Consider the following 25,872-nt stretch of genomic DNA (forward strand, 5'->3'; position numbering starts at 1 on the left):
GTATCATCAATAGTCACAGGTGAGGTGCCGGAAGACAGGAGGTTGGCTAACGTGGTGCCACTGTTTAAGAAGGGTGGTAAGGACAAACCAGGGAACTATAGACCAGTGAGCCCGACATCAGTGATGGGCAAGGTTGTTGGAGGGATTCCTGAGGGATGGACATGGATTTGGAAAGGCAAGGACTGATTAGGGGTAGTCAACATGGCTTCGTGCATGGGAAATCATGTTTCACAAACTTGATTGAGTTTTTTTTGAAGGAGTAACAAAGAGGATAGATGAGGGTAGAGCGGTGGATGTGATCTATATGGACTTCAGTAAGGCCTTTGACAAGATTCCCCCAGATAGCAAGACGAGATCTCATGGAATACAGGGAGAACTAACCATTTGGATACAGAACTGGCTCAAAGGTAGAAGACAGAGGGTGGTGGTGGAGGGTTGTTTTCCAGATTGGAGGCGTGTGTGCCACAAGAATCAGTGCTGTGTTCACTAGTTTTCATCATTTACATAAATGATTTGGATGCGAGCATAAGAGGTACAGTTAGTAAGTTTGCAGATGACATCAAAATTTGGGGTGCAGTTGACAGCAAAGAAGGTTGCCTCAGATTACAATGGGATGTTGATCAAATGGGCCAATGGGCTGAGGAGTGTCAGGTGGAGTTTAATTTAGATAAATGTGAGATGCTGCATTTTGGAAAAGCAAACATTAGCAGGACTTATACACTTAATGGGTATAGTCCTAGGGATTGTTGCTGAACAAATACACCTTTGAATGCAACTTCATAGCTCCTTGAAAGTAGAATCACAGGTAGATAGGACAGTGAAGGCAGTGTTTGGTATGCTTTCCTTTATTGGTAGGAGTATTGAGTACAGGAATTGAGAGGTCATGTTGCAGCTGTACAGGACGTTGGTTAGGCCACTGTTGGAATATTGCATGCAATTCTGGACTCCTTCCTATTGGAAGGATGTTGCAAAACTTGAAAGGGTTCAGAAAAGATTTACATGGATGTTGCCAGGGTTGGAGGATTTGAGCTATAGGAAGAGGTTGAATAGGCTGAGGCTATTTTCCCTGGAGTGTCAGAGGCTGAGTGGTGACCTTATAGAGGTTTATAAAATCATGAGGAGCATGGATAGGGTAAATAAACAAAGTCTCTTCCCTGGAGTGGGGGAGTCCAGAATTAGAGGGCATAGGTTTAGGGTGAGAGGGGAAAGATATAAAAGAGACCTAAGGGGCAACATTTTCACACAGAGGGTGGTATGTGTATGGAATGAGCTGCCAAAGGAAGTGGTGGGAGGCTAGTAAGATTGCAACATTTAAAAAGCATCTGGATTGATATCTGAATAGGAAGGGTTTGGAGGGATATGGGCCGGGTGCTGGCAGGTGGGACTAGATTGGGTTGGGATATCTAGTTGGCATGGATGGGTTGGACTGAAGGGTCTTGTTTTGATGCTGTACATCTCTATGACCTTATGACTCTAAATAAATGGAAAGAATTGCAGATGCTGGAAATCTGAAGCAAACACAGAAATTGCTGGAGAAACTCAGCAGATCTGGCAGCAGCTGTGGAGAGAGAAAGAGAGTTAATATTTCTAGTGCAGCATGATACTTCCTGTGACATATCGTTTTTGTGAAGCAACCTATGGTGAAAAAGAAATCACAATATAGTTTGTGTTTCTATGAGGGGGCAGAGTTTAACTCTGCACTGTGAGACTCCCTTTACTCTACACTGAAACTTCACCCTCAATTGAGATACAGATCTGGAACCCACAACCCTCTGGCCTGGAAAGACCAGAGTGCGACCACTGAGCAGAAAGGACACTACTCTACTCTTGTAAAGCAAGGGATAAACCCATACGGGGCTGAACAGCTTTAATTAAAACTGTTTCTTTCCTTAGAACCTCATCCTTGACTTGAAATATAGTCCAACATTTATGCATTGGCCAATATTTTTTGTGGCTCTGCATTCATCAGCTATTCCTTGAGTGAACATGTCACCATTTTTAACATTATAGACACACCTCTATGGCTATCCTGAGATGGAGCTTGAACCCAGATTTTCTGGTCTACACTACCATCGAGCCACAAACCCCGTAAATTAGAGATGTTGGGAAACCCAATCGACCGGATTTCAAGCAATATGGGGAAACCTCCCTGGAGTTTAAAATTCCAGCAGCTTAATGCCTACAACCTCAAAGGTATTTTCAATCAATCTTCTCAGACATGTTATGACACATCTCTGTGGCAAGTAGGTCTTTAACCCTAGACCTGCTAGCCCAGAGGAACGGGCAATATCAGTGCAGACCCTTTACATTTAAGCTATTTGTTCACTCACAATTCTATTGTGTAGATTCGATCTGCTACTTTGCTCCACCTCCTGTCTTTTAAAAAGGCATGTTAGTCACTAAATTGCTCAGAGGCACACGCAAGTCAAAATATATTCTCTTGAGCAGTTTAAAATGAGGAGATACGGAAGAAACATAAAATAGGAGTAATAGGCCATTCAACCCTTCAAGCCTACTCTGCCACTCAATATAACCTTAGTTGACCATCCAACTCAGTCCTCTCATCCTGTCTTCTCTCTATATCCTTTATTGCAAAGAACTTTATCTGAAACCAACAATACAGCATTCTTCAAAGTTATAGCGTTTTCACATGGAAGACATGAATTCTATAGTTCCATCATCGTTTTTAACTGAAAAAAATCCAACTTCTCAATGGAGGAGTGTACTTTTCTTATGGTCAAAAGATGGGATAAATCATAGTTGAAAAGAAAATTGAACTTTTCCCTGCTGTCGCTATGATCATAGAGATGGGAACCTTCAGATCAGTACCAGCAAGTTATAAGTCACAAGCTGAAACAGACAGTGCTAAGTGTCCCCAGGCAACAAACTCAACACAATTGGAAGTTTTAACACCAACATCTGGACAAAGCAGGCAGCGGAGGGCACGCAGACTGTTTCTCATCACCTTGATAACTAACACACACACCAACACACACACACAACCCCCCCTTGCACTGTGAGTCGGTCTGAAGGTTTACAGACTCTCACCCCGCAGTCATCACTCAAACAAACAGTGTGCCAACTCAGCAGGTTTTCTTGCAGGGAATTTTGATTCTAAAAAGAAACAACTACCAGTCCTATGGAATCTTTCACAAAGCACTGCACAACCAATTCAGTACTTCTCTTAAAAAGAGTAATGTCAGAACAGTTTGAGCATAGCAAATCTGCATTGTTCCAGTGCAGCATATCATGGGGGGGGGGGGGACATTAGGTCCATTAAAGAACACAAAAGTTGGCTTTAGCTCACAGGCAGATGGAGCCAAAACTACAACAACTTGCTCTTGCACAGCCCCATTAAAATGTAATAAAATGTGCCAAAGTGCTTCACCAGACAGGGTCACAGAAGATGACATTCAGTCAGGACAGCAAAAGCTTGATCAACAAGAGCAATTTTAAAGAGGAGGCTTAAAGGTGGAAAGCAAGGTTGTGAGGTAGAGGGGTGAAACAAGGGAACGCCAGAGCTTGGGACCCAGGCAGTTGAAGGCCTTGGTGCCAGTCACGGAGTGATTACATCCAGAAATGCTCAAAAAGCTAGGACTAGAGGAACTTAGAGCTTGGAGGGGGCCTCCTTTAATGCTGGAACTGTTCTATGATTTTCTTTTAATTACCTAGTAAGAATCTTAGCTCCTTAAAGAAAATGGATACATTCTACTTGGCCAGTATAATCCTGCTTCATTATTCATTGGTCATTCATCTTCACTGATTCTCAAATCCATTTATATTATCACATTTCAATAATTATCCTATCTTTATGCACAAGAACAATCAACCTGCGTCAATATAAACTGGATACATTTTATTTAAATGCCTGTGGGTTTCTGCTCATTTCCTGCACATTTTTCCTCACCACTTTGTTCCCTTTCTTATTTATCTCCCTGGTCCCTTGCTTACTCTTTCACAAAGAGTTTAAATAGAACTTTTGTGCTGCATTCAACCTACATTATTTGATTTGACTCGTACTCCTCATTGCAACAAATCATACAAAAGGCTATTGCTAACCCCTTCCTTAACACAATGCCATGTGATCAAGAGCATCAATATAATGATTAGAACAGAGCATATCCTTTTTGCAAACAAATAGGAAAATTCTTTTTATTCTGAGAACAGGAACTCCTTCCAGACATGCAATTTCATTACATCATAGATTATGCCAACCCTGTTGGCAGCCAGTGTTCAGTTGGAAACACAACGTGGCTTTGGAAGGATAGAGTTGTGTTGGAGACAGCACATGTTTCACCTCCAACACAAAACAAACAATCAGGTCTCATCGCCTCTCTACAGGACTAGGCTGCAGCCATCTGCATTTCCTGTGTCACAATTCTTTGCCTTAGTTCCCTACATTACACTTCAAAAGTACACTATTGGCTGTAAAGTGTCTCAGGGCACCATGAGTGTGTGGAACCGACGGGTTGGAGAGATAAGACCCAAGAACTATCATCGCAAGGATGTTGAGGAAGAGGATGGGGTGCAAACAGTAAAGTAGAGACCATACCAGAGGAGTTATTGAACAGCGAGCAGGGTTAAGGGAGCATCATTGGCCATTCACTCCCATGTTCCCAAGATAAAGAGACAGACACTGAGACCTGAGATGACCACTTGCTTCTTCACTCAGAAGGGTGTGAATCCTACTGTCTGAATTTGAGATTGAGGGCAGTATAATTCTGAGCATTAAAGGAATCAGGATGATGAAGAAAAGGCTGCAATGTCAAAACGACACACAGCCGTGATCTTTACGGATGACAAAATAGACTTGAAGCAGGATTAGGATAAATGGCCCGACGTACAAATGCCATTCTCCCTTCTGCTGTGACCACCAGGCCGAAGGTTACATTCACCTTGGCGATATGGGCGAGTTGCTAACTCTCCAGTGACCTCTCCAGGCATGAAAATTAATCTCCAGGATCAATGATGTGAGTAAAACCCTGGGGAAAGGTCACAAGGGAGCAATTATCTTGTATAAAATAATTCTTTGAGCACTTTTATTTATTAGTTATAAAAATAGCTCAAAGGTCTTGTGGAAGCCTGGCTCTAAGCATGTACTTTGTAAACACTCGCAGTTTCAGTATTATCAACAGCCCTACAAGTATCTCAAAGCACGGAGACATTATCTCAAGTTACCAGAGCACAGATTTGCAAACCTTATATCTATTTATAAGCGGACAGAATATCAGCACCAGTGCTATTTAAAAGGTCAAATGGCAGTCATTCCTCAAGATTGCTCTGTTTTCAGCAGGCCTCTTCTACGTGCTTGAAATGATGTTTTATTTTAAAATAATTCAAAAGCTCAGCTTCTTGGAGTCAAATCAGTGAAGAGGGTCAATTTTAATTCACACTGTGCCATTCGCCTCTCCCCAGTCCCACTTTAAACAACTGTGATACCAGCCTTAAACCACCTGGAGCTAAAACTGGAGACAACTTGCAGGTTTGTTTCACTGACAACTGGGAGTCGTGAAAATGCAGCTTTGTTCCCTAGACTTGCACCAAATTTAAGGCAAATGGAATCGCATTTTCATGAAAAGGTGTGTTTGTTGACATTTATTGGTGTGCGCCATCCACAAGACTGGGTGCAGCAACTCACAGAGGCCTTCAACATTATCTTTCAACCTTTCAAACACTTCCATCAGCAGATGCACCTTTTGAAGGTTCCCCTCCAAGCCACTCGCCACTCTGACATGGAAGTTTATCATCGTTCCTTCAGTGTTGTTGAGTCAAAAATCCTGAAACTACCTTACTAACAGCATTGTGGGTTTATTAACTTCCACCACAGGTAGCAGTAGTTTAACAATAACTTGCCTTCTCAAGGGCAATTAGGGATGGGCAAAAATGCTCATGTTCTGCAGAATAATAACAAAATACAGGAATAATGTCATTTTGCAATATGAAGCAAATCCATTAGTTCCCTGCAATTAAAGGAACTCACTGTTTAAATGATATTCACTGCCAACCTTTTGTATCATGTTATATCATTTCAAGCTACTCTTTCTTCAAGAGGTTTTCCAGAAAAACTGTTGTATCATGGAAAGGTCACGAGGCTAGTAATCTATAGGCCCAGGCTAATTCTCTAAGGACAGAGGTTTGAATCCCAAAATGGAAGAAGGTGGATACCAAATTCAATTAACCATAGAGTCATAGGGATGTACAGCACGGAAACAGACCCCTCAGTCCAACTCATCCATACTGACCAGATACCCTAACCTAATCTACTCTCATTTGCCAGCATTTGCCCTATATCCCTCTAAACCCTTCCTATTCATATACCCATCCCGATGCCTTTGTAAACATTGTAATTGTACCAGCCTCCACCACTTCCTCTAGCAGCTCATTCCATACATGCAGCATTCTCTGTGTGAAAAAACTGCCCATTAAGTACTTTTAAAATCTTTCCACCCTCACCTTAAACCTAAGCCCTCTAGTTTTAGACTGTCTTATCCTGGGGAAAATACCTTGGCAATTCACCCTAACCATGCCTCTTATGATTTTATAAATCTGTACAAGTCATCCATCAGCCTCCAATGCTCCAGGGAAAACAGCCCCAGTCTATTCAGCCTCTCCCTATAGCTCAACTTGGAACATAATGCATGTCTCAGTAATAGTGAACAGTGAAGCACCATTTAATGGTTCATTGATGCTCTTTGGGAAAGGTATTCTACTGTCCTTATCCAGTCTGGCCTACATACGACTCCATACCCACTCCTGTCTGAAGTGGTCAAGGAGAATATGGGCAAAAAGTGTTGGTCTTGCCACTGAGGCCCACACCCCATGAATGCATAAAAGGAAAACAAAAGTTATCACAACCTCTTCTTGCAACACTGCCCCTTATACACCATCCTATGCCCCAACAGGTTTCTACACCTAAAAAAAGACACTAAAATCAAAAAGAGGTGAATTGGAGGAAATTGTCCACAGTTCCAAGTCCCTCTCAACTTTTAAGCATATCCAGACTGGTGCAGAGCATAACCAGCAGTGTGCAGAGTATAACCAGCAGTGCACAGAGTGAGCTGAGTGGTGCATTACAGACCTCTCCTGAATTTCTGCTCTTCTAGAGAAGACTCTTGTTCATTCTCATTATTGAGTTTCTGATCAGTGATGAATCTCCATGATTCTAAATTGTAGGAAGTCATTCAACTGTGGTCTAATCCCGAGCTTGTAACATTAGATTAGATTACAGTGTGGAAACAGGCCCTTCGGCCCAACAAGTCCACACCGACCCGCCGAAGCGAAACCCACCCATACCCCTACATTTACCCCTTACCTAACACTACGGGCAATTTAGCATGGCCAATTCACCTGACCCTGCACATCTTTTGGACTGTGGGAGGAAACTGGAGCACCCGGAGGAAACCCACGAAGACACGGGGAGAACGTGCAAACTCCACACAGAGAGTCGCCTGAGGCGGGAATTGAACCCGGGTCTCTGGCGCTGTGAGGCAGCAGTGCTAACCACTGTGCCACCGTGCCACAATTAAGCGCAAGTGCTCTTGGGTAACAAAAAACAAGAATCCAAAGTGCACACTTTCCTTTAAAAAAAGTTTTATTAACTTTCTCCTCTCAAATATACAGTAAGAAACTTAGAAGCTGGCTTTCTTTTTCAAAAAAGCCAGTCTTTAGTGCATCCTTGTGCTTCCTCCAAACAAATGGATTATGTTGCATTGTTCCATAACACCTATGTGACCATTCCATCAGGTGTGCCTTTGGAGTCTTTGTTCGAATATATTGCCTGTTCCAATGTTGCCCTCTCTAATCTCAAGTCCAGATCATTGACAGACAGCAAAACAAACAAAAAAAAGGGGCAAGTGGCTTACGTTTGACACTCCCAAAAACATGACAGTTTGACACTGCTCTCAGACTTTTCTCTGATAATACCACGATACTAATCACTAAACGTCCTAGACCAAGTGGACAGGGTTGTTAAGAAAGCATATGGTGTTTTGGCTTTCATTAACAGGGGGATTGAGTTTAAGAGTCGTGAGATCTTGTTGCAGCTCTATAACAGCTTTCTACATAAAATGGTTTCTCTTTTCTTCATAGGATTTTTCTAACCTAGATCCAATCAGTGCAAACCAAAACACTTCAACGTTTGCTCTCCTTTCAGTAATGTTTAAAATCAAGGAATTTGAGATTAGGGTGAGAAAGTGGACAAGGTAAACAATCAGCTTGTGTCCCTCAACAAATAAGACAGACTGGAGGGGATGAATGGCCAGTACCTATTACCATTTCCTACGCTCTGTCACAGCCCAAAGTTAGTTTGGCTTTATGGAACAAAACTAATATTCTAAAGGTAGTCATCATTATTGGCCACTTTTACTGGTTTTTATGGATCATAAATTCTTTGATTTATTAGCTTCATGCTAATCAAGAAGCTCCCCTATCATCCTTATCTCTGCCAGGGTAACAGTCTAGAAATTGACACTAACTTAGATCTGAAGCTAAAAAGAAATTGTGCTACATCAGACTTTCCTCAGGTCTACATCACCAAACTTTCCCCTCTATTTGCTGCAGAATTTTGCCAGTTTCCTCTTCAGCTTTATTGACACAAGTACATTATTTCAAATTTCAGAACATACCTATTTTGTACTTGTAAATTTTTTTTAAAGAAAACAAGTTGAATTGCATAGACAGATTTTGTTTTTATATATAGCAATTAGCTACACTTGAAACATTTATATCACATACATGCACAAGCTCAAGGGAGTAAAATTAAGAAGATTCATTCTAAAAACAGAATAAAGATCCCATGACTTACAACGGAATGCTAAAGGACATGTAGCCCCAGCTAAAAAGAGCTCTTCTCTCGTTGCTAATGATCAAGTTGCATTCCGAACAAAATCCTACACCAACCATTTCGGCACTTTAAAACGCTTTAGCTGCTCAAGAATCAAGAGAACACATTCCATCATAATGCTTAAAACATACAGCTTACAATAGACATCTCAACACTAGGGACAAGCTTAGATGTTGCACTCATTCCCATTATAGTAACAAGGGGTCCTCTGTAACTCAGAAGCTGCAGCAGCAACATCACCTTCATTCACCCCACCCAACCAGCCCTCCCTCCAGCCCACCATTCATGCCTCCGGATCAGTGGGAAGGTATCTCACCATTTCTGTCATGCAAACTAATGGAGGAGGGAGGGAGGGAGGGAGGGGGACGGTAGGGGGAGGGGGCAAGCTCCTAACTGGATCCAGGCAGGCCGATCTCTCTTCAGCACACTTCGTATTCAAAATGTAACCTCCAGCAGTCAGGGAGAGCAGTATTTTGTGAAATTGGGTGAATTTAATGTCATTTACCTGCACAGTCAATTTGGCCTGGCATGACTTACGGACTTTCTCTGCCAATTGGCATAGGTGCAGGCTATTCAATTCCTCCTAGCTTACATGTGACTCCAGGCCTATAGCAATGTGGTTGACACTTTAACTGTGGGATGGTCAATAAATGTGGCCTGGCCACTGATGCCCACATCCCATGGAAGAATCAAAAACTAAACGCCTGTTCTTTCATTCAATTAGGTCACAACTGAGCTGTAAGGTAGAGTACCTAAGCACTGATTCAGTGCCAAGAGAAATTTGCCTTTGTCAACTTACTGATTCAAGAAGCAGAAACCTCTTGACCTTTGTACTCTTACCATGGTGACTTGTTATGTGATTAGCACAATGCAAACTGCATTTGGAACTCCACCATAAACATGCAATTGTGACTGGAGAGTGAGCTATGATGTGATGGTGTCGTATTGGATTGGGGTGGACAAAGTCAAAAGTCACTCGGCACCAGGTTACAGTCTGGCAGGTTTATTTTAAATCACAAACTTTTGGGGCGCTGTTCCTTTATCAGGTGGCAGAGACAGAGAGACACTCTTCATCTGATGAAGGGGCAGCGCTCTGAAAGCTTGGGATTTCACATAAATATAAGCTAGTGTCATGTGACTTCTGACTTGGTGAGAGTGCGCGCAAGGTAGAGAGCGAGAGACACCGAGAGAGCGAGAATGCGAGTGCGCGAGATACCAAGAGGGTGAGAATGTGAGTGCATGAGAGATACCGAGAGAGCAAGAGCGAATGCTCATGCACGAGATACAGAGGCAGCGAGAGAGCACAAGATACCGAGAGAGCACAAGATACCGAGAGAGCGCGAGATATTGAGAGCACGAGAGAAGGACTGCGCGAGATACCGGGAGAGCGAGAATGCGAGCGTGCATGATAGAGCGAGTGCGCGTGAGGTACCGAGAGAGCGAACGTGAGCACACGCACACGAGATACTAAGAGAGCAAGAGTGAGCATGCACGACAGAGAGCAAGCGAACGCACAAGGCAGAGAGCAAGCAAGCGCGAATGCACATGAGAGAGACAGAAATTGAGTGCTCACAAGAGAGAGCAAGCAAGAGCATGAGACAAAGCAACTGAGAATGCAAATGCGAGACAGAGAGAAAGAGAGACAGCGACTACATGCAAGTGTGCAAGAGAGCACGAGTGCATGAGAGAGACAGAGAGCGAGTGTATGAGAGAGAGAGAGAGAGAGAGAGAGATTGCAAGCGTGTGCCTGTGCATGTGTGCGACAATAAGATTGTACATGTGACAATACACCTCTGGCAGCTGAGTGTTAAACCTGGACTTTCTGGCCCAGAGGGAGGGACGCTACCACTGCAGCATTGGACCACAGCCCTTCCCAGTGACAGATGCCTACCTCTGCAGGTTGAGTGATAAGGATCCAGTACACGCCTTGATCTTATTCTGAGCTGCCATGTGAGTCATTCCATCAGTGCTAAGCCCATCGATGGACAGAAGCACATCCCCGACCTCGATGCTTGCATGGGCAGCTTTCCCACCTTCAGTCAGCTGGAATGACAACAACATTTGGGAAAAGAAGTTCAGGTACACACACACATAAAGTATAGTCATCAAGATTTGAGAGGAATACATTAGGTACATTGACAGTACCTTTTAAAATCACATGCACAATGACTGGATTGAAAGTTCAAACATAGGAAGCCAAATCTGGACTTATATGAAGAGGTGATGAAAAAGAGAGAGAGAGAGCCTGTGAGAAAGAAAGAGAGAAAACAAGAGAGAGAAAGCGAAAGAGAGAAAAAAGCAAGAGAAAAAAGCGAGAGTAAGCAAGAGAAAACAAGAAAGAGAGAGAGAGAGAAAGCAAGCGAGAGAGAAAAAGCAAGCGAGAGAGAAAGACAGAAAAAGTGAGAGAGAAAAAAAGCGAGAGAAAAAGAGAGAAAGCAAGAGAAAGCGAGAAAAAGAGAGAGAAAGCAGGAGAGAGAGAAAGAGTGAGAGAGAGAGAAAAAGAGGGACAAGGGGCGAAAGAACTGTGTGAAAAGGGGGCAAGAACAAGAAAGAGAAGGAAAGACAAAGGAGAGAAAAAAAAAGATTGGAAGAAAGAGGGGAAAGTAAAAGTGGAAGAGATGAGAGGAAGACATATTTAAAGTGAAGCTGTTATATTTCCACAATGTCCAGCGTAAAGTGAACAACATCAAAAGAATGAGAAGGTTTTCAATAGTACTTTGAAATTGTGCAAAGTCTCTGCAATCATCATACTGAATCTTTAGCTGGGAAATTACAGGGAATGCTGCTGACCTTCCCCAGACTGTTGTCCACAAAAGTCACACAGGACAGGATGTTACAATTAACAGCTATCACAAAGCACCCTAGTGTGTTCCACAGCAGTGACTTCAAACATTCTCAACCATAAACTGCTTTTTCCCTCCCTGATTAATGTCCTTGAGGCATAAATCTGTTTAAGTTATTCTGGAAGTTTCCATTCATGTTTGAAGAAGATTGAATCATTCTGTGCATCACCTGTTCATGTTCATCACTTTACATGTGAGCACTAAATCACTAGCCTATACCTCAACACCAAAGTAAAGATTTACAATATAACATTTTATAATGGTGTAAAACATTTGTTACTTGGGAATAGAAATCTCTGGGAAAAATAGAAACATGAGTCACTAAATTCAATTTTATCTTCAGCTTGGATTTGAGAATTTGGAGATCTGAATTCAAAACAAAGCCTTGCATTTCTATATCCCACTTTGTTTGAACAGCAGATTTCTCAAAGGGCTTTACAGGCAGTGGGGTTAAAGTGTCATCAGTACGGTACATTACTGTTTGCAACAAAATAGCTGCTGCCTGTTGTAATGTAATAATACCAGGTAATTTTTTTCTTACAACGAGTTGATGATCGAGGTATAAATATTGGTCAGGATATTGGCAAGAATTTCCCTTTCTTCAAAACACTCCCACGGAGGTCTTTTGTTTACAGCCACAGAGCAGCAGCTGGACCCTCAGCTTGAGGCCTTGGTCAAAAGGCACGGCAAAAGCAGTGCTCCCTCTAATGTTCTCATCAGCTCCACAGCCTCCAAGTGCAGTGTGAAGCAGCAACTTTCAGAAAGGGACATCAAAACCACAATCTGCGCGCCTGGGAGAGAATCTAGCCAAGAGACTGGACTCAAAGGCTGAACATTGTGACACTGAAACGACATGGTGGCTCAGTGGTTAGCACTGCTACCTCACAGCTCCAGGGACGCGGGTTCAATATCAGTCTCAGGCGACTGGTTGTGGGAAGTTTCTCCCTGTGTCTGCATGGTATCCTCCATGTACTCTGGTTTCCTCCTACAGTCTAGAGATGTGCAGGTTAGGTGGATTGGCCATGGGAAATGTAGGGTTACAGGAATAGGGTAGGGGAATGGGAAGAGAAGAGAGGAAGATTTCACTAGGTGGAATACTCTTTGGAGGGTCAGTATGGATTTGGTAGGCCGAATGGCTTATTCCCATGTTGTACAGGTTCTACGATTCAAAGTGTATCACCTCACACTTCTCTGCACGATTCTATGAGACAGAACTGTGTGACTCACGATAATCTTTTGCTGAGGTATTCGAGAGCACTGGAAAATCGAGGCAAGCGATCACAGTAACATACGTTTGGGCAACATTAATAACTTCCTGCCTTCAGTTGTAGCAATGAAACATGATAATGATCACGAGGATGACCCAATGGCAGCATAGTATTATCACTGGGTCTCATAACTCAGCAGCATAGCCAAAGCCCTTGAGTTCATAGGTTTGAATCCCACCCCAGCAGCTAACCTTGTATGAATGAATAAATCTGGAATCGAATGTCAGTCTGCAATGGTGTTCACAAAGCTATCATCAATTGTTATAAAAACCTCATCTGGCCTCGACATGACTCGAGACACAAAGAAATGTGGAAATGACCTGAGCCTGAGTTCAAGGGCAATTAATGATGGGCAGCAATGCTGGCTTTGTTACTGGATCACATGAAAGGATAAAAAAAGGCTTTGGTCACCTTATACAGACCAGGGCAGCAATTGATGTATTGATGGGAAGACAGACACACACACACACACACACACACACACACACATATATAAACACTTACATTGATGACAATGAATAATGGAATCCCTACAATGTGGAAACAGGCCATTCAGCCCATCAGGTCCACACCAACCCCCTTGAAGAGCAGCCCTTCTAGATCCACCCCTCTACCCTATCCCTGTAGCCCTACATTTCCCCATTGCTAATTCACCGAGGGTGGATTCAGACTCTGCACCTCAATGGAGATTTCTCAGCCCAGCACAGCCTCAGTGTGGACTTCCAGCCTAGAGATGATTCCCGAGCAGTCTCCCAGCCTCAAGAAGTTAAAAATTTGTACTTAGGAATATGTACATTTGTACTGAAGATGGCGCCATAAGGGGCGACTTGTAAACATTTCACTGCACGGGTCGTTCCGCTATAACGCTGGTTTCGTTAACCTTAATTCGCTGTAATGTGATTGGCGAATTGAGGACACTTGCTAAGGTGTGAACTTTTAAAACACGTGTTGGCTGTAACGCCAACACTTTAAGCGCTGTTTTTAAAGTGTGATTTTTCTATAAAGTGTGGTTTAAATGAACTGCCAGAGAACGTGATGAATGCAGGTACAGTTACAAAATTTAAAAGACATTTGGATGGACATGAATAGATATGGTATGATATGAACAGATATAGGTTTGAAGGGATACGGACCAAGCGCAGGCAGATGGGACTAATTTAGTTTGGGAACATGGATTGATTAGATTAGATTAGATTCCCCAGTGTGGGGACAGGACTTTGGGCCCAACGTGTCTACACTGACCTTCCAAAAAGCAACCCACCCAGACCCATGTCCCTCTGACTAATGCACCTATCACTATGGGCAATTTAACATGGTCAATCCACCTAACCTGTATATCTTTATTTTGTGGGAGAAAACCGGGGCACCCAGAGGAACCCACGCAGACACGGGGAGAATGTGCAAACTCCACACAGACAGTGGCCCAAGGCTGGAATCAAACCTGGATCCCTGGTGGTGTGGGGCTACAGTGCTAACCACTGAGCCACCATGCCGCCCTGGATTGGTTGCACGCAAGGATCTCTTTCCATGCTGTATGACTTGACGTAACAGTAACAACCATAGCATTATGGAAGAACAGACTTCATTCACGCGAGTGCACTTGAGAAGAAAGCTAACACACAGAGACAGAGTGACACAGCTTTTATACTAAATATATTAATTCACAGTCTTTATCAACTTAATTTTGAAACATTTACAATAATCCCTTCCCTTCCCCACCCCACGTAGATGTCGCCTGTCCAAATTGCAGTTCTGTACATTTAAAATGAAAGTCCATGGATGAAGGGGGAGCTACCAAGCAGTTATCATTCGAACTGGCTAATCGCTGCTTCTAAATAACATGACCTCAGCTTTTAACTTCAACCTTGGAAACAACTCGTGCAACATCAGCAAAGAAATAAAAGGTCAACTAACGCTGATGCCACAGTGCAGTAACTGGAGCACACCATAAATCCCCTGCCTCAGTTCAATTTGTTTCTATTCCAGAAATTCCCTAGATTCCCAGAGATCACCATGGAAACGTACCATGTGGAAAGGAGGCCATTCACCCCATCGCATCTGTGAATGAATTCATCACAACAAGCCCCTGCTTTTCCCCCTCCCTCATTGTCACCCTTCAAGTCTTTTCAAATAAGTATCTGATTCCTTTTTAAAAGAAACTATTCAATTTGTTTTCACCGGTACTCAAGATAGTATGTTTGAGATCATAGTAACTTGCTACATTGAAAAAGATTCTCATCTCCTTTGCCAATGATCTGAAACAGTTTCTCCTTATCTAGACTATCCAAATGACTCAATTTTTATAGAGTCATTGAAAAATACAACATGGAAACAGGCCCTTCAGCCCAACTCATCCATGCTGACCATATCACCTAAATTGAACCAGTCTTATTTGCTTACATTTGGCCCATATCCCTCAAAACCTTTCCTATCCACATACCTATTCAAATGTCTTTTAAAACGTACCAACATCCGCCACTTCTTCTGACAGCTCGTTCCAAATACACTCCACTGAGTGAAAACGTTGCCCCCCAGGTCCCTTTAAATCTTTCCCCTCTCACCTTAAACCAATGCCCTCTAGTTTTGAACTACCCTATCCTGGGGAAAAGACCTTTTCTATTCACCTTATCTATGCCCCTCATGATTTTATAAACCTCAGTAAGGTCACCCCTTAACCTCCTACTCTCCAAGGATAAAAAGATCCGGCCTTTCCACCCTCTCCTTTTAACTCAAACCTTCCAATCTCGGTAATATCATTGTAAATCTTTTCTGCCCCCTTTCCAGTATAATAATATTCTTCTCTTAGCAGGGCGACCAGAATTTTACGCAGTGCTCCAAACGCATGTTCAATCCTCCACTCAGCGCTCTCTGCTCTGATCAGAACAAGCACCGATTCTCCAGCCCTACTCAGAAACAAAACTCCTCACACCCATCTTATTGCTGGTGAATAATCACCTGCAACCACCACTTATATACAGAGGGGTCAGGTTGAGAATTCCTTTTATTTGAAGTACTGAATGTAGAAGGAAAAGAATAAGGAACACATGCACTTCACAAGAGGTGTAGAGGTTGCTTGACAGCCTCAATTTTAAACACACCCAGCAGTGCACAGCAACCAATTACAAACACAAGTAGTCAAAGTACTAGAGTATCACAGACCATCACATTTACATAGCGTCTTTCATGTTGCAAAATGAGCTTCAGAGGATGAATTGCTAACCAAACCTCTGCACCGAACCACAGAGCCCTGGAACTATGTGTAAAGGAGGAAAAGAGAGGGGTCAAGAAATGGACAGAACCTAGGGCCCACATAATGGAAGGCTCAGTTGCCAATGGTTGAGAGAGAGGATGGAGATCTCACAGTTGTAGATCTCCTGAAGAAGGGCTTATGCCCGAAACGTCGATTCTCCTGCTCCTTGGATGCTGCCTGGCCTGTGTTTTTCCAGCACCACATTTTTCAACTCTGGTCTCCAGCATCTGCAGTCCTCACTTTCTCCAATGTAGTAAATTTAGGCAGTGTGTAGTCAGGGTATGGAATGCACTGCTTGGAAACGTAGTGCAGGCAGGTTCAGTTGAGGCATTCAAAAGGGTATTAAATTATTTATTCTATTTTAATGACATGGAGATTTACAGGGGAAACAAAAACACAACATTAAATGCTGAGAGAGACAATGAACACTCAATGGGCAAATGGCCTCTTTTCAAACCATAACAACACAGGAGCAGGCCCTTCAGCCCACCATGTCTGTGCTGACCCACCATGATTTCATTCTAAATCAATCCCACCAGCCTGCATATGGTCCATACCCCTCCATTCCCTGCCTGCTCATGTGTCTGTATAAATGCCTTGTAAAACATTGCTACTGTATCTGCATCTAACACCACCCAACTCTTTGATGATCTGGTTCTGGTTGGACAGCACTGAATACGGATCACTAAGGGGCAAGGCACTAGAATAAGAGCTGAAAATGTGTTGCTGGAACAGCGCAGCAGGTCAGGCAGCATCCAGGGAACAGGAGAATCAACGTTTCGGGCATAAGCCCTTCTTCAGGCACTAGAATAGCAGAGCGAAGAGGCTCATCTGTATTGTCCGAGATCTGAAATAGGAACGGTGGAAGAAATTTACTGTTCAGGCTGGACCAAACATTGCACCTCCGTGAGCTTACAGAGTGACACCAGACAGTGGTCTGGAAATACAAAGATTCCAGATGTTACCAGGATGAGGAGAAAGGAAAAAGGGGTCCATAAACCAGGGAACAATTCCTCATACTGACAGAAATGATCACCAACAACATGTTGTTGTTTTCCAAAGACTCCAGAAACTGAACTGAACCATCTAAAAATACTACAGCAACAAGAGAAGGTCAAAGGCTAGGAATTCTGTAGCAAGTAACTCAACTCCTGGCTTCCCAAAACCTGCCAAAAGAAAGTGTATTGTGAAGGAATGTGCTCCACTTCCCTGGATGAGTGCATCTACAATCATACATAAGAATCTTGACACCATCCAGAATTAGCAGCCCATTTAATTGGCATCAAACCCACCATTTGAACATACACTCCATTCACCACTGGAACACAATAGCAGCTGTTTACCTTATGTATAAGATGCTCTGCACTCATTCCAAGATTCCTTCACAGCACCTTTCAACCCATGAGAATTACTATCTATAGAGACAAGGGCAGCAGACACCTGGGAACACCACCATCTGCAAGACTCCTCCAAGCCACTCACCATCTTTACTTGAAAATAGATTGCTGTTCCTTCAGTGTCCTCAGGTCAAAATCCTAGAACTCCCTCCCAAACAGTATTTGCATCTATCTACATCAATGGACTGGAGCAGTTCAAGAAAGTAGTTCACCAACACCTTCTCAAGGGCAACTAGGGATGAGCAAACAAAACATGGAGCTCAAAGCCTAACTCACTCAAAGCAAGTTGAACCAAGTCAAGAGTAACTCCGAACAGAAGCACACTGAATCAAAGAACTACAGAGGCCCCCAAAAGAACATGAATGAGTGAATTCTTTGCCCTCAACACAACTGGATTTCATTCTTACTCCTTAGTCAACTCACTTCTGCAATGTGAGGCACTTCAATGCCCACATTCCATGAACAAATAAAAAAGATAAAGAACATCTATTGCGATGAATGATCAGGTCAAGTCAAGAGTCATTAAAAAGCTAGAATTTTTAAAAAATCTATTTGAAATTCCTGGATAGATGAATTGAGATGTTTGAAAACATTTTTCTTTGTTAAATATCCTGTATTATGAGGAGAGAGAGATGAGAATTGAAAAACGTGCCCTACAAGATGACAATCCCAATTTAAGCATCAATTAACAAATGGAATCTCACAACTGCATTCTTTTTGGTCTTTTCCCCCCGCCAAACAGATTTTCCAGCTCACCAACTTTCCGAATTGAATCAGGAGTGATGCTGATCTAAGGGGATTTTCCAAAGGAACGAAGGAATGGTAATAGCAGCCAGATTTTGAGTGATTTTTGATTCCAAAGTGTCTCACTGATGCAGTAACACTAAGATTCTCCCTCGTAACGTACACGGCTGGATGTGGATGTCAAGGTATTGAAGAATCCAACAAAGAATTATTACAGCTAGTTACTATATACTGTACAAACATTACATCCACTGGTATTAATCTAGCAAATTACACAATGTAGCATTTTTCTTGCAACATTTCATGCATCAAATGATCACAGGGTAAGATGGAATTTTTGATGTATTTTAACCCTGGGTAGATAGGGAGAGGGGAGAGGGGAGAGGGGAGAGGGGAGAGGGGAGAGGGGAGAGGGGAGAGGGGAGAGGGGAGAGGGGAGAGGGGAGAGGGGAGAGGGGAGAGGGGAGAGGGGAGAGGGGAGAGGGGAGAGGGGAGAGGGGAGAGGGGAGAGGGGAGAGGGGAGAGGAAGGGAGAGAGAAGTACTTTACATTGAAGAATGAAACCCTATTCATAGAACACATCAGAGATTTGGTCATTCAGCTCATCTTCTCTGTTGCACAGGTTTGTAAATAAGTACAGATATTGAATGGATCAGGACAAAAAAGATTCCCTAATAACTTACATTTGATCCATGGAAATAATTATAATCCTGACTTTATTTAGCTTTCACAAACATCACGTTCACACAAATTATGGCTGCCAGGGTAACAGAATGAGCTGCCCCTCAGATTTAATTCTCATCCTACAAACAAGACATGGAGCTCAAAGCCTAACTCACCCAAAGCAGGTTAAACCAAGTCAAGAGTAACTCTGATCAGAAGCACATTGAGTCAATTGACTTCAAAGGCCCCCAACAGAACACGAATGAGTGAAATGAATTCTTTGCCCTCAACACAACTCCACTCCATTCTTACTCCTAAGTCAACTCACTTCTGCAATGGGAGGCACTTCAGTGCAGTACTAACAGAGTACTGCACTGCCAGAAGTACTGCACTTTTAGATCAAACATTGAACAGAGGTCTCATTCTCTCCAGGTCAACATAAAAGATCCCTCAGCACTATTTCAGAGAAGAGCAAGACAATTATGGCCAATATTAATCCCTTCATCACACATGACAAAAAGGAAGTCGGTATTGGGCTTCCTTTATACATTGATGTCATGTGGCCATTGTTGGCAAGTCCAACATTTGTTACTTGTCCCTAATTGCCCTTGAAGTGGGTGGCTTACTAGACCGTTTCAGAGAGTGGGTCTGGAGTCACATCTAGGAGAAAGTGAGGACTGCAGATGCTGGAGATCAGAGTCGAGAGTGTGGTGCTGGAAAAGCACAGCAGGTCAGAAAGCATCCGGAGGAGCCTAAGCCCTTCATCAGCAATGAGACTTGTGGAGTGGGGGGGCTGAGAGATAAATGGGAGGGGAGTGGGGCCTGGGGGGGGGGGGGCAGTGGTGTGGGGAGGACCTATCACACCAACTGCATTCTCAGCTACCTTGCCCCCAACTCCACACCCCTCCTGACATTTATCTCTCAATCCCCCGGCCTACAAGCCTCATTCTTGATGAAGGGCTTATGCTCGAAATGTTGACTCTCCTGCTTCTCAGATGCTGCCTGATCTGCTGTGCTTTTCCAGCACCACACTCTTTTCTGGAGTCACATCCTGTCCAGATTGGGCAAGGATGGTAAATTTTCTCCCCAAAAATGCTATTAGTGAACAAGGTGGGACATCACAACAAAAGTTTTCAACTTTATAATTCAAGATTTCTTTTTAATTCAATGTAATTCTCACAAGCGGCCATGATGGGATTGAACTGGAAGCTCACAGGGTAGCAAACCACTGGATGTCTAACGCAACGATGCTCCACTGTCTTACCATTGCAATACATTACAATAACTAAATGTGACAATACTATGGGGTTAAGAGGTGTACGTTGTCCTGGCTTTTTTTTGGAAGAGAAGGTTCGAGCCTTTGGAGGAGAGCTGTGTATTCGAAACTAATAAAGTAAACAGCTTGTGTGCCCTTGGGTTTTTTTTTGGAAAATGCCAGAACAATAGAAGTAGCATGAATGGATGGAGGCAGGCTCCTACAGAAGCAGGATGTTAGTTTAGCATTCAGCAGTTTAGGGCTTCAAAGTTGGCTCTGGAAACTGTAACTCATCTCTCTGTTACAGCTAAACGTTGGAGTTCCGTCTCTGCTATCAAAATCATGTGAGACAATCTGTTTTGTCAAGGGTATAATTATGGGATGCTACTATATTGGAACAGTTGCTGTCTAGTAGTTAAATCATCTTTTATTCTGTTAAGATTTCCAACAGAGTTAGTCAGTCATTCAAATTCTTCTTTCTTTTGTTTGCATTTCAACTGTGGTGTAAGAATAAAGTGTGTTTTGCTTAAAGCCGAATTGTGTAACCAAACAAAATACATCTGGAACACAGCATCTTACAATGTGCCTTTAAATAAGATAAAAGCTCAGGTCTCGGCAATCTGCTTGATACATTTAAAGGGGATTTGGTCTGGTTCATAAGACTACACTACAAATGTATTTAATTGGCTGTAAAGCACTTTGAGATGTCTGATGGAAGGCACGACTGAAATGGAAACCTTTTAATTTCTGTGGCAAATCCAATTCATTTTAGTCATAACTTCAATGGGTCAACATCTGGTGCAGCTCAAGGCCATTCATTCATTAAATATATTCATCAGATTAGAAAACAGTATCTGCTTTTATTGCAAAATGTGTCACATCATTAAAGGGCATCCTCCATCACAAAGTGCTTGCCTGTAGCGCACATGAGAGGAATCAACAAATAAAGATCTACAATTGCTCTGACATGGACCTTTTGAAGTCTTGCCTCAGCAATTCAGAGATAGAATCATGTTTAATAGCCTGTAAAATTACCCGATAAGCACTGAAACATTACCAAGGCCAACAGCAAGACAGATCCAGACAAAATCAGGACTGCCATCAAACGGGCCTTGTGAAAGCTTTAGCAATCAGGCCCCACTAGCTCAATGTACACCTTCATGATTACAATCAAAACAGTAACTAGAATCCTATTCGCAAGATATAAGATTGGGGTTTAAATTCTCCATCTGCTAGCGTTATTAAATCTGTTATCCTGGCTCCAATTTAAAACCGGATCCACCTCAGCCGTGGGTGAGGCTGCAATTAAAAAGGTCCCTCCACCCAGGAAAAGACACCAGTCAGATACCGCATCCTCCTGGATCATTAACCTGTCCACCTCCACCTTTCATCTACCACCCTCTGTCATAAATCAATCACAGTTTTTAAACTGCAGCAACCTTTGAAACTGTATTTGTTGTCTACGAGAGAGCAGTCAGTGAGGACTTGATTATCAAGTGTAAATTGTGATTTCAAATACTTGACAAACACAACCACTCATCTTCCTCTCACATGCCAAATGTAACCAAATCAGGACTTTAAAGTTGATGGTGATTTATAGCTGGAGCCCCAAAGCAAGAACTCTGAGGCCAAATGTACGTAGTATGCATGCGTTGCAGTGACTACAACTGGGATGTGTAACCTTCAATCTGTCACAACTGCTACACAGTGGCAATCTAAAAGACTCAGGCAATTTGAAATAAACCCAACTAAGTTCCTAAATAATCTCAGCAATTTACTAGGGAGCTGTGCACAGCACATGCCAATAGGCAGGCAATATTCTGGTCCCCTGACTTTGATATAATGGAGGAAACGTACATAGATTTAATCAATCATTCAGGATAGTCTGGAGTCATTCCTGGTACCATTAACGTCTTACGGAAAAATCACATTAGCAAAAGATAAGCTTCATTGAGATTAAGCCCAGGGTGTTTTCCCATTGATTTTACTTCTGTTAAGAAACTACTGCGAGAAGTAGGAACGGTAACATGTCTAAAGGGTAAAGTTGTTTGAATGTTCTGAATTAAACATTTAAAAAGTGATCTGCAAAGAAAAAGCAAGAGCAAAGTGAGAAGAAATGTTTTTTTCACCCAGTGAGTAGTCAGGGTGTGGAATGCACTGCCTGGAAATGTCATGAAGACAGGATCAATTAAGGCAATCCAGAGGGTACTGGAAGGTCATCTGGATTAAGTGTGCAAGGACATGGGGCAAAAGCAGGAGAGTACCATTCGGTAATACTACTCATTTAGCGAACTAGTGTAAAAACAATGGGTCAAATGGCCTCCATCTGCACCACAACACTTCTGTGATTCTCTCTCTGGGGCAGCTGATGTTCAAAATAAAGCTGGAAAGTTTTAGAGATAAATTATTCCCCTCACCTCCCCCACTATCTTTTTTCAGACAAGAGTGAGTGGAGTAAATTTGACTCAAAAGAATCATGTCACAGAAATAATGAGAGAAATATGTGGTTGGGTAAGATTCCCAGAAAGAGCGGCCTCATGGACAGTACAGTTAGCTCTGTATCAGTCAGGAGGTTCCAGGTTCAAGTCTTACTCTCAGAGATTCAAGCACAAGGTCCAGACTGATACGCCTGGGGCATTACAGACTAAGTGCTGCATCACTGGAAGTGCAGATTGTTTTTTTTTTGGCATGAGATGTTAAACTGAAGCCTCACTTGCTCTCCCCAGTAAAATATTGCAAGGTGGTATTTCAAAGAAGAATCCCCTGGCTGGTACAGACTTGCGATTCTTGTGCGGCTGATGAGAGACTGGGTGGAATAATTGCACAAAAAGGACTGAACAAGCAGTGTTCAATAACCTTCAGGAATCATTTACCCACCAAAGAGCAAAGTTCATTGAACCAAGCGACCCCTTGCCTTTTGTAGCATTTTTATGTGTTTACGAGGCAGGAACCTTGGCATCAGTCTTTCAAAAAGGATCATAGCTCTTACTGCAGCGTTTTGTTTTAAAATAAAAAGGCCTGGCATCATTACATATCGCAAATGCTGAGAGCTCGTTTTCCCAAAGAACTATTATTAAAGTAGGTTCCAAATGAAAATGCAGTCCCAAGATTCTAGTTAGCTTATCTGCTTTGCTGAAAAGCTGCCAAGAGTTGATTATTGTGCTGGATGCTGGAAAGTTCACAAATTTTTGATTGGGAGCTAAACGTGGCAAATATTTGCATTTTGTACCCATCATTTCTTTTTTTAAATGGTAAGGCATTCCCTGCCATGCTATCATTCCGTCAGTTCCTTCTCCCAGACTTACACAGGACTCATTTTAACAAGCTTACTCTGTCAATCCAAGAACACAACATTCTTGATTCTGCTCTGCAAAATCAGGACTCAATCTGTAATCTCAACTTCAAGGGGAAACCACATGAAGGACTTGCACTTGTGTACCTTTCGCATAACGATATGCGCCAAGACACAGAAACTCTGCAAAGCAAAATTGAACACCGAGCCCATTCTTAGGTGTGATGGTCAACTGCATGATCAAGGCTGTAGGATATAAGAGGCACCTCAAACAGGAGAAAAAAAAAGAGAGAGGGATAGGAGAAGGTCAGAGACCTGGAGAACAGGGAAGGGGTAGTGGTGGTGAAGAGAGAAAATTCAAGACCTTAGCTCCACGTAACTGAACGCAAGACCAGCCATGGATTGATTAAAATCACAGATGCTCAAGAGGCCAGAATTAGAGGAACTTTGCTCTCCAAGAGTTGTGGGGATGAAGGAGATTACAGGTGGTGGTCTGGCAATGGTTGGATTTGAAAACAAGAATAAAAGGTTTAATATTAGGATATTGCTTGAACGGGAAACAATGTAATGTAGGTCAGTGAGCACAGGGGTGAGAGAGGTGAATGGGACATGATGTGAGTAACAATGCAGGCTGATCTTTTGGATGACCTCAATACTGCAGAGGGTAGAGCACTGGAGACCAGCCAGGAGTGGGCTGGGGCAGTTCAGCCTGGAATAGCATGAATAAGAAGAATACAAAGCAATTGTACTTTCCAAACTTCAAATCCATAAGAACCGACAGGATATTTCACAAACACAACGGAAAAGCAAAACACTGCAAATGGAGATCCGAACCAAAAACAGAAAGCGCTGGAGAAACTCAGCCGATCAAGCACCATCTGCGCAGAGAGACACAGAGAGACACAGAGACATTTTTTTCTAGTCAATAGCCTTTCACCAGAAGCTAAAATAAAACCCCAGTTCTGTTTTTCTCTTCAGAGATGCTGCCAGACTTGCTGAATACGTTCAGCATTTTCTATTTTTACTTTATAGTCCACACAGTGGGAGAGGAAAGATATAATAAGGGACCTAAGAGGCAACATTTTCACGCAGAGGGTGATGAGTGTATGGAATCAGCTGCCAGAAGAAGTGATGGAGGCTGGTACAATTACAGCATTTAAATGGTATCTGGATGGGTATATGAAAAGCGGGGTTTAGAGGTTTATGGGCTAAGTGCTGACAAATAGGACTAGACACAGTTAGGATATCTGGTCGGCATGGATGAGTTGGACCAAAGGGTCTGTTTCCGTGCTGTACATCTCTGAGACTCTTTATCTTAAACAGTGACACCATGAACAATACTGATTGGGAGGAGTTAGAGTCTGCAAACTGCAGAACTTTAGAAATTATGGAAACAACAGCCATGCTATTCTAGGGAGAAGTGACAAAGCAAGTGTCATTCTGTGATTTTCGCTTGCAAACAGTGGTGGAACTGTTACTGTACTGAAGACAGAGTTATAGAGTCATAGAGATGTACAGCATGGAAACAGACCCTTTGGTCCAACCCGTCCATGCCGACCAGATATCCCAACCCAATCTAGTCCCACCTGCCAGCACCCAGCCCATATCCCTCCAAACCCTTCCTATTCACATACCCATCCAAATGCCTTTTAAATGTTGCAATTGTACCAGCCTCCACCACTTCCTCTGGCAGCTCATTCCATACATGTACTACCCTCTGTGAGAAAAAGTTGCCCCTTAGGTCTTTTTTATATATCTTTCCCCTCTCACCCTAAACGTATGCCCTCTAGTTCTAGATTCCACCACCCCAGGGAAAAGACTTCGTCTATTTATCCTATTCATGTCCCTCATAACTTTGTAAACCTCTACAAGGTCACCCTTCAGTGCCCGATGCTCCAGGGAAAACAGCCCCAGCCTGTTCAGCCGCTTCCTACATATAAACTGCAACCTGAGTGTTCTGATAAAAGTCCCACTTAAATCAAACCGAATGTGAGCAACAAAATTCTGCAGTAGATGGCAAAGTGTCCCCTCAACATTCCGTTTATAATAAATAATAACTCATCTGTTATATTATGTTACTGTTAAGTCATTGCTTGTTAATATTACTGGAGAAACAGCTGATATATTAAATTATCTTTGCGCACAGGTAAATAAATCACAGCTGGAACACTGCAGTTGGAGAGCGAGGTGCAAGACTGAACAAGTGAATACACTTTCTCATAAGTAATGAAGAAGATGTACAAATAGTTATTCTATAACACGATGGCTGCGTTCTTGTGCAACCCTCTGTTTATACAAAAATCGAACTTTAGAAACAGC

General features: G+C 42.7%; 1 protein-coding gene across 20 annotated transcripts in view; it reads right to left on the minus strand.

The window, feature by feature from the left end:
- Nucleotides 1-25,872, minus strand: part of pdlim5a (PDZ and LIM domain 5a) — a 278,081-nt gene that overhangs the window by 186,160 nt on the left and 66,049 nt on the right. For all 20 annotated transcript variants that reach the window (XM_087979923.1, XM_087979925.1, XM_087979924.1 and 17 more), the window contains exon 3: nt 10,734-10,885. In XM_087979923.1, the coding sequence (XP_087836049.1) occupies nt 10,734-10,885 (152 nt within the window). The remainder of the gene's footprint in view (nt 1-10,733; nt 10,886-25,872) is intronic.

This window comes from Chiloscyllium plagiosum, unplaced genomic scaffold (assembly GCF_037043375.1).
Source record: "Chiloscyllium plagiosum isolate Xiang-an unplaced genomic scaffold, Cpla_swu_hap1 HiC_scaffold_36, whole genome shotgun sequence".
Classification (NCBI taxonomy): domain Eukaryota; kingdom Metazoa; phylum Chordata; class Chondrichthyes; order Orectolobiformes; family Hemiscylliidae; genus Chiloscyllium; species Chiloscyllium plagiosum.